The sequence below is a fragment of the Limulus polyphemus genome, unplaced genomic scaffold (genome assembly GCF_000517525.1).
Source record: "Limulus polyphemus unplaced genomic scaffold, Limulus_polyphemus-2.1.2 Scaffold2453, whole genome shotgun sequence".
Lineage (NCBI taxonomy): Eukaryota > Metazoa > Arthropoda > Merostomata > Xiphosura > Limulidae > Limulus > Limulus polyphemus.
In genome coordinates, this window is record NW_013668063.1 from 24,677 (window position 1) to 34,579 (window position 9,903).

The 9,903-nt window shown below is 31.9% G+C and overlaps 1 protein-coding gene and 1 long non-coding RNA gene across 2 annotated transcripts in view; one reads left to right on the top strand and one right to left on the bottom strand.

Moving 5' to 3' along the window:
- Positions 1-86: 86 nt before the first annotated feature.
- LOC106466995 lies at positions 87-4,648 on the bottom strand. Its single transcript, XR_002612328.1, has 4 exons — positions 4,574-4,648; positions 3,590-3,659; positions 1,710-2,053; positions 87-1,345 (listed from the first exon to the last, which is right to left on the bottom strand). It is a non-coding gene; the product is annotated as an uncharacterized LOC106466995 (long non-coding RNA).
- A 1,222-nt stretch (positions 4,649-5,870) lies between these two features.
- Positions 5,871-9,903, top strand: part of LOC106466996 (U4/U6 small nuclear ribonucleoprotein Prp31-like) — a 26,733-nt gene continuing 22,700 nt past the window's right edge. The window contains exons 1-2 of the mRNA XM_022395078.1: positions 5,871-5,974; positions 6,129-6,337. Coding sequence (XP_022250786.1) covers positions 6,167-6,337 — 171 coding nt within the window. The 5' untranslated portion in view covers positions 5,871-5,974; positions 6,129-6,166. The remainder of the gene's footprint in view (positions 5,975-6,128; positions 6,338-9,903) is intronic.

Consider the following 9,903-nt stretch of genomic DNA (forward strand, 5'->3'; position numbering starts at 1 on the left):
GATTATTATTCTTCTTTGTTCTCCTGGAGAAGAATAGTCAACTATTCGAAAGCGCTCGAGTTTTGGGTCTTATCATAAGTCGTTTACACTTTATATGTGATCCCTTGTGCTGACTCTTTTATCAAAAACAAAAAAGAAATGGTGTAATTATTTCTCTTTCTACAGAATATGTATGAGTTCATACACAGCCTCTGATAATTCTTTCTGCTTGTGCAGTAATGCTCTGAAGCCTGCTTTTCAAGAGTCATATTTTTGTTTTAACATTGATGGGGAGTCATTTTTGATGGGTTGATTCCCAAACAAGACTTTCCAGTATTATCTTTTTTTTTTTTATATAATTCTGAATAGCAATTTGAGCCTCTTGGGACAACTGGAGTCTGAACTGCCCACCAGTAGAAAACCATCTCACCCACCCACCCCTAAAAAATTTTTTATCAGAGGATGAAGATCTTGAGAAGTGTAAGAAGAGCAGAAGAAAACCATACTAAAAAGGTTATTAACATTTACCCAGTCAGCAGCACCTTACCACCCACCATCCGAGCTAAGAGATTGACTGCCACTCCTATAATGCACCCATATCTTAACCGTATAAATTTCTAGAGCTGGTGTTAATATAATCAATTCACAAATTAAAAAACATGAACAACTACTAAATGTTTTTCTCTAAAGTCTTATTCTTTTATTTTTTTCAGGAGAATTGGTTCAATTATTTTACACCTAACAGTTTCAAAAAGAGTCAAATTAACACACGTGATGACCATTTCACTTGTTATGGAGATCGAAGTAATTAAAAAAAGGAAAAAAATTTGAAACTATAAGTTCTTTTAAAACCAACATATTTTGAATAAAGTACACTTACTATGATTTTACCCAGTTGCTCAATTTTTTTTTTTAAATGAAGTAAACAGCTGGTAAATTTCTTAGCACATTGCACTTCGTAGTCATGCTTTCAAGAATATTTACATTGTTTTAAACCATAAACTATCTTTAAAAAAATTTTAACTTATATGTTAATTAGATATTACTTGTCGGTTTTACACAAGCCAGGGTAAATCGTTAAATTGCATGTCAAAATACTATCAATTACATCACTTAGCATAAACTTAAGTGCAACTAAAATCTTCATACCAGAAAATCCAGCACAAATACAAATGATTATGACAGATATTAAACCCACTAAGTAGTGTCCACTGTTTGAATCTGCAAACATCCCTGTATGTAACTGAACGAGAACAACACCAAAGAACAAAAGAAAGATGGCACACCACTGGATCCACAGAAACTGCCGACGAAGAATAACACACATGAAGACAACAGTTGTTAACAGCTTTAGGTGACTTGTAACCTGGAACAAAATACAATATGTAAGATGATAACACTTGTTAACAACTTTAGATAGCTACAGACTGTAATACAATATGTAAGATGATAACACTTGTTAACAACTTTAGATAGCTACAGACTGTAATACAATATGTAAGATGATAACAGTTGTTAACAACTTTAGATAGCTATAGACTGTAATACAATATGTAAGATGATAACACTTGTTAACAGCTTTAGATAGCTACAGACTGTAATACAATATGTAAGATGATAACAGTTGTTAACAACTTTAGATAGCTATAGACTGTAATATGTGCACTTTGTTTTTAACTTGGATAAAATGTGTAAATAAAATTGTATTTAGGACAACTATTTTTTCCTACCTGATAGGTTGCAGGATCTAGGTTAGATAAAGCAACCTGGACTAGATTATTCTAAAGAGCATAAAGCCCAGCTGGTATTGCTAGTTTCATGAATTCTTTTGGTTTATTCAGTACTTCTTTCTTTAGTAGTACTTTCAACCTTCGTATACGCCATGCACAAGAGTGGAGTAAAATGATCACAGAAAAACCGAGTTTGACAAGTTCTGCAAGAAACACAAGAGTTGTAGGAAAATACCGAGGTCCTCGGGTCATCTGGCGAATATAGGACGTGAGCAAGTTGTACAAAACAAGGTTAGAGCACATAGTGACAAGGAGACATGCCTTGACACTTGTGTCCCGATTACCTACAAGCAAAATAAACGCAAGTCCTAAAATTATGCTTTATGAACAGCCTTGTCTTCTACTAATCTCAAATAAGCATTAGTTTATTTTTCATAATCATAAGAATAACTTTTTTAAAATAACAGCTACAATCATCAATACCGCTGAAGATCAACACTCGATAACATAATATTTATCCAGTAAGGGTCATTTGTTCATACGATCCTTGTAAAAAACAATGAATACAAAATATATTTCTTTATAAACAATTTAGTTTCATACAAAAATATCCAATAAAAGAAACTTATTAAACAAGATTTAACTGCTATTAACAACATAGCCAAAGGCAAATTATAAAAAGTATTCTGCCATGGGCATCTACATATAGAGGGTTTTTTACCAATACGTTAAGATCTCTTATAAAAGAAGTGTAAGAGGTGATCTTACTGAAGTTTACAAGATTATCCAAGGGGTCAATAGAATTATATACCCCTCATTTCTTTATGCTTTACTCTTAGATAAAACGACAATACACAAGATTAGGATTAGGACAAAAAACAGGCTTTGCTCCAGTTAATTGAGTTTTTTTTTTTCTAACAAGGTGATTGACCTATGGAACGAGTTGCTATCAGCACTTTGGATAAGTTTAGGAAGAGAATCAATGACCTACATATTTAAAACCTTTTATATAAACAACAAAATATACATCGTGAAACATAAGATACTGTTACATAATGTTTAAGGACAACAAAATACCTTTTAGCTCATCTAGGCTGTCCCATCCACTAAACTATATATATGACCTCATAACCAGTCCTTATCATTCGTATATACTTACTAAGCCTTCCTTTAAATGAACTGTTTTGATTTCACCTGAAGACAATCCAATTCACCCCAGTTAGAAAAATAAAACTGTCTTAGCTGAAGATGATTCCTACCCTCACAAAATTTATATTTCTATCCCCCTAGTTCTACCATTCTCACTATTATGTACAGAATAAAGATGATGCATCCACACTAACAATAATAAATCAGATCCCCTCTAACTCTTTTATTGTCACCCTAGGGTAGTGTTTTGTGTAATAAATCAGATCCCCTCTAACTCTTTTATTATCACCCTAGGGTAGTGTTTTGTGCAATAAATCAGATCCCCTCTAACTATTTTATTATCACCGTAGGGTATTGTTTTGTGTAATAAATTAGATCTCCTCTAACTCTTATTATCACCGTAGGGTAGTGTTTTGTGTAATTTTGGCTAGTACAGTAAAAAGTTACTGCTTTTCTAAATCCACTGTAAATAGAGTAAGAGTGACAATAGAAAATGTGATCTATAGAATATCAATTCATGTAATTATATTACATCTAAGTTACTGTACGTTCTTGACTGGTATGATATCACAAAAACATTACCAAACAAACATTATTTTGATAAAGCAAGCATTAAATAGCAATAAGCTTTTATATAATTAGGAAACCGTACATGTATAAGCTAAGTAAAGGAGGATACGAGAAACTTGAGAAATAAAATAAAAGTTGGTATCGTACAGAAGGTTACTCACACATTAAAGACATTCTGCATATGTGGTCAGTACTCCTTCTCGATAATCCAGATCAAATGTTTTGGGGTATCTGTACAGTAGGAGATCAAATGTAATAATTTATTGTTGATAAACAGTAATTAAAACAAATTCAATATCAGGGTTTAATGGTTAAGTGATATATACTTATTGTTATGCGGAATTATGTTTTATAGACTTAATGTTTGTTTTGCTTCCTTTGCTCCAGTCTTGAGTTCTCTATGTCTATTTCTATCACCAACTTCTCACATCAGTTTTTCTACTAGGGTAAGTGGCAACGTTAGCCATAAACAATCAAAGCAGTGAACAAATGGAAGACATTTTCAGTGGTTGTCAAAAGGACAGCCATTGATCAGAATTTGGTTGTCCTTCCATAAGGAAAGAAAAAAAAAATCGCTCACAGTAATGTCAGGCCATGCACACACTAAAAGAAAAACATGATTAAAAGGTTATGTCTGATTGACATCAAGTAGTTTATTAAGATCAACACCATGACATTATTGACACAATGTTGTATATTCACTCATGCTTCATCAAACAACTTGGGCCTACAGGTTACACCTCGGAAATACCGTAAAAAGCTCATCAACATTTCGGGGGAAAAAAACATTGAAAATTACCATAAACAAGCCAGCTCAGGTAAAATGGTGGGATACGGTGGCGGGATTACTACTGGAACTCCTCAAAAATACTACAGTGGAAATTTCTACAACGTTTTCTATTATTATTACCATATCAGGCCTAAGTCTTGTGGCTGATACGATGAATGATCTATACAAAACGAAACCAACTGACAAATACTATACATTTAGGCCTGAGGTCGTGATTCATGTCTTGTGAAATGATTTACGAATAAAATATACAGCAAAACCAAGTGAGAACTACCAATTAAAAACAGTTTACGTTAAGGCATAAGAAACAATACAATACATTTTATATATACATTAACGACAAATGTTAAATGACCTAGCTAAACTAATCTCCAGTCATTCTTGTACAATCCTTAAACAAACCGCGCCTCGAACATTTTCAGAATCTCCATAACGCTCTCTACATACATCACCCGGACCGCTATATATATATATAAATAAATAAATAAATATATATATATATATATATATATATAATTTGTTGATTCCATAAAGCTCAGACTCGCTTCTAACATAACTCAACATACACCACCCTTTTACAACAAAATAACTTCGTATGAACTCTTTACGCGTATATAATGAGCTATGGTGTGTTTTCAAATCGGGAAGTAAGTGTTAATTTGATTTTGAAAAACGGCTTCATAAAGCTGCTAGTATAACTTTCTGTATAATGTATTTGACATTTTGGCACTAAAATAAAAAAAAAACCTTTACTACTCAGAGAATAATAAAACTTTCTACTTCAGTCAACATTTCACTTTTGCGGCTTCATTAGTGCCCGGTAGCCCGGCAAGCTAATCACTAGGGTATGCTCGGCTTATATAATTAAATACAAAAATGCACAATGAGTTATCTTCTTTGTGTACGTCTCGAAGATCGAACCCACAATTTTGCTATTATAAACCGTTCAAGTTTACTGCTGAGTCACCGAATGGCGATGAAAATTTGAATTAGTGGTTATCTAGTATCACCATAAAAATTATTTCAAATTAATTACTTGTGCCCTTTACACCCTTTGAAGGTGGTGTTAAAAATACGTTGAGTATTTTCAATAAAGTTTGAGACAGTGTGTTCACATATTTTCTTTTTTAAATCAAGTATGCTGATGACATATACTACATCGTGAGCATGATTATTACAAAAGGTGCAACGAATATATATATATATATATCATGCTCTGATAACCTTTATTGACTGAAATTATTTAGTAAAGCCTTTATCCATTTTTGTTTAAAATGACCTATCACTGCTGTTATTGCGAAATTGATCTTGTAAAATTAAATTAAGAAAGACAAACAAGTGGTCAAATTAGATAGTACTCTAAACTTATTAACAAATAAAACATCTACCAGAGGGTGCATCGTAGTCTGTTTTTTTCTGTTTGTGTGTTAGTATAGAAAGGAAGGTACTGAAACAGCGAAAGTTAGTAACATTTATAATAAGGAACATTTTAACAAATACTTTCCGCAAGCCTATTGATATACTGGTACAGTGCTACTTTTAATTATTATTTTTGGAGCATTTTAATAGCTGTTTCTATTTTAGAACGCTGAATTTGAATATTTTAATTTTGTTTCCCCTTTTGTATTCTGCCAACTTGTGGCTTAGGCCAGGGTAAGAGCGATAGTTCACTGTTTGTTCAACTACCTTGATAACTGCCAAGACACAGATACTGAGTTGAATATAAGTTATATTGTAACTTAAAAATAAAAGTGAGGTAAATATGTTAGTTGTTAATGCATCATTATTTAAACTTTAATGAATGTTAATTTCACTTCTTCTAAGTTACTGAACTGAAGTATTACATTACAATTTACATTGATTTATTCACTATTATAGTGTTACACGTTTTGTTTTTATTTTACTTTCAGCTTCAACGTTCAAGGAAGAATAACCCTAATCAGTCAAGATGTCCCTTGCTGATGAACTGCTAGCCGATTTAGAAGAGGCTGGAGAGGCTGAAGATGATCAAATGCTTCAACAGGACAATACTATCCAGGAGATTGATGATGTCACAACAGAAATTGAAACACATTTAAAGTCTGTTCGTGCTATTGCTAAACTCAGAGACAGTGAGCAGGTAATTAAGATATGTCATCATGTTTTTTCAGAATTGGTATTATATAAAAGTTTAAAAGAGGGGGAATTTCTAAAGTAGTTTTTAATTGGTTAATGTAATAGGCCACCCAACCAGACAGATGATAATAAGAAATTGTATAATCAGATCATGTCTGTTACTAAAAACGGATGCTGATGCAATAATCACAGGATATTTTAACTTTATACATATTTATTAGGGTTAATGGATTTAAGTAAGGAGAAAGGTTTCTTGAAGTGATTCTGGATTGTTTATTTATGGTAAATGGTTGGGGATTCAAACTGAAATGATAACGTTTGAGATTTATTGTTAACCCCTAATAAAGATGTGGTTGTATTGTAAGAAGTGGAGTAGGGAAACATTTGACACAATGATAATTGCATAATTAAGTTTGTTGATCTTGGTGATCATTATAATAAAAGAGTTTCTTATTTCTTTTGCTGAATTATGTAGACAAGAGGACATAAGATTATTATTTGAAAAAAGACTTGTTAAGCTCCAATTAGGACAGTTATATTTTTCTATTACTAGTAGTATGGTGATCAGCTTATGAAATAAGTTGTTCTAAGCAATAGATGAGGCCTGACATCTGAACAATGATTTAAAATTGAAATTATAATTTCCTGAAAATTATGGGGGTGGGTTTCATTTTTATTTCAAAATAGGTGTACAGGGACAATCTTCAAGGATCAAGTAGTCCTTTTGTTGTCCGTGTATTAAGCTTGTCTTTAAAGTTGTTCACTAGGCAAGTATAGTTATTTATGGGCAATAGTTGCCCTGAATAAATAACTTCAAGAGAAAATATTCTTTTTAGTATATACTTGTGTGTTGCTGTTGTTAATTTTTTACGTGCAATTTGATGACTAAAATGCATCTGTATTTCTATATTATGGTTAGTTTAGGAAAAGTATAGGAATATATATAATTTTACTTTTCTGGGCCTTGAAATACTTCTAAATTTTATTTAAATACTGTAACACCAATAAAAATAAAAATTGTGGCAGCTACATACAAATAATGGGCAAATAAAAAGCTGTTATATTGGTGAGTAAGCATGTACAAAATTGGTTAGTTTTTGGAAATATGAACTTAATTTTTAACAATTGAATTGAAACACACAAAATATAATAAGTTTGGCATTGTTTTTCAAATTCTGGCCAGATTCAACATTTTCATGCTCTGTATTCAAGTGGAACAGTCAGCATGAGTGAAAATTTCATTTCTCCCAATAGTCAATAGTTGTTTTATTAAACATTTGTTCTTGTTTTTGACTGTATTTTATTATGATGTATCTTGTTTTGGGCTGTGTTTTATGAAAAATGCTTTTGTAGATTTTATTCTCTTGCTTTTTGCAAGGGGGCAAATAAACAGTGATATTATAACCTCTTTAGACTTATATTCAGTAGTTGTGTTAATAAAATCTAAAATCCTATTTGCCCTGCCACTAATAACAGCATGGATGGCTTAAAGAACTAATCAACCAGAAAACCAAGATCCTTTTCTTCTATTACACTGTTAACGTTAATCCCATCAAAATTATACTTATTATTCTAATTATGATAACCCACATGCATTATGTTGTATTTATTATAATTAAAACCCATCTGTCATTTATTAGACCAATTTGCCAAATAATCTAAATCCTTTGATAAAGCAACCACATCCTCCTACCAACCAGCAACATCTAAACTCTAATATTATCAGCAAATTTGAACAATTTATCGACCATTTCTTCATCTTTGTCATTGATGTAAATCAGAAAGAACAAATGTTCCTAAAACTGAGCACTAAGGTACCCCACTTGTATCATTAATCCAGTTTGACTGAACTCCATTTATAACAACTCTCTGCTTTCTTCCATCTAGACAGCTTTCCATCCAATCAGCCAACCTATCTCCCACACACATATAGAGAGATAATCGTTGTAAAAAACCTTTTATCTGATACTTTGTCAAATGTTTTCTGAAAATCCCTTGAAGAAAGGTATAACATTAGCCAACTTCCAATCCTCTGATACCTGCCCACTATTCAGGGACTTAGAAAAAATAGTAGCAAGTGGCTCACATATCTAATCCTATAACCCCTTCAAAACCCTGTGTAACTATTATCTGGCCCAGGAGCTTTATCATTATTTAAACTTCCCAACTGTTTCCTAACAAGCTCAGAATTAATGTGATCATTTTTTTCAGTGTTATATATTTCTGTCTAGCAACTGTTCAGGATGAGGAATATTGCCTAAATTTTCATTAGTAAAAGTTGAAGGAGTAGAATTTAATAACTGAGCCAATTTTTAGCCATCGGATACTAGCCTTCCTGTATCATCACTCAAAGGCCCTACTCCCATTCTAACGTTTTAATGTATTTAAAGGAGTCCTTACTACTGATTTTTACATTTTTTTTGCCAACTGTTATAGTTCTTTGATATCCTAATTTCCAGTTTGACCAACTCTCTTGATATTATTTACTCTTCCAAATCTGCCAACATTGTAATGAACTTAAACTTATATTTAGTTTTGTCTTACCCTTTGTGAGACAACTTATTTTTTTACTTGCAGCCACACTTAAAATATGCCTATCTTGATTATTGAAGTATTTATTTTTAGAATTTTTCCATGTTTGATCATTATTTCCAGTTAATTCAGTTACCTAATTCATGGCAGATAATTCTTATCTCATCCCCTCGAAATTTGCCATTTAAAAAAAAAATTGGGACTAAAATCTCATTTTTCCTAATTTCCATATACAGCAAAATGTCAAACCTAGTTGAGCAGTGAGATCACTTGCACCCAGATGTTTCCCAATCTCCACCCTATCAACAAGTTCTGTATTAGAAGTTAACAATAACTCTAAAATACTATTGTTCCTAGTAGGTCTCCTAATCAATTGATGAAGAAAACCATCTCGAAGAGTTTCAGAAAACCTGTCTCCCTCATAATATGAATCTAACATTTCCCAATCTATATGGCTATAACTGAAATCTTCCATAATCATAACCTCATTAATAACTGAATTCTTTATTTCACTGTAGACTTTCATTATTTTCATTTGGTGGGCTGTAACAAATTCCAACTAAAATTCTTCTGCTATTATAACCACTAACAAAAACCTAAACATATTTGCCCTCATTTCTGTTAGCTTTGATAACTTCAATTTGATCAGAATTTAACTCACATCTTACATATAAAGCCACTCCTCTTCCTCTCTTTAATACTCTATCCCTATTAAACAACCTATAACCCTGTGTTTCAAAGAAATTCATGTCATCAAAATCATCCACATTTAACCAGGTTTTACTTATTTTTATCACCTCAAAATCCTTTGTTCCAACCAATGCTCTGAAGTCATCCATTACAACAATAACAGTTTAGTCTACCACTAAAAATACCTTTATTTTTTTTTTCCACTGCTATACTTTTCTCTATATTTTTCTTCATTGTTTTGTCTAATCATAGTTTAATGCTACTCTTACAAACAAATGGTAATGAAAAGGAGGATTTAATTTAAGCCTTAGAATTGTAGATTTTGAAAAGTGTATTATCATACATGTT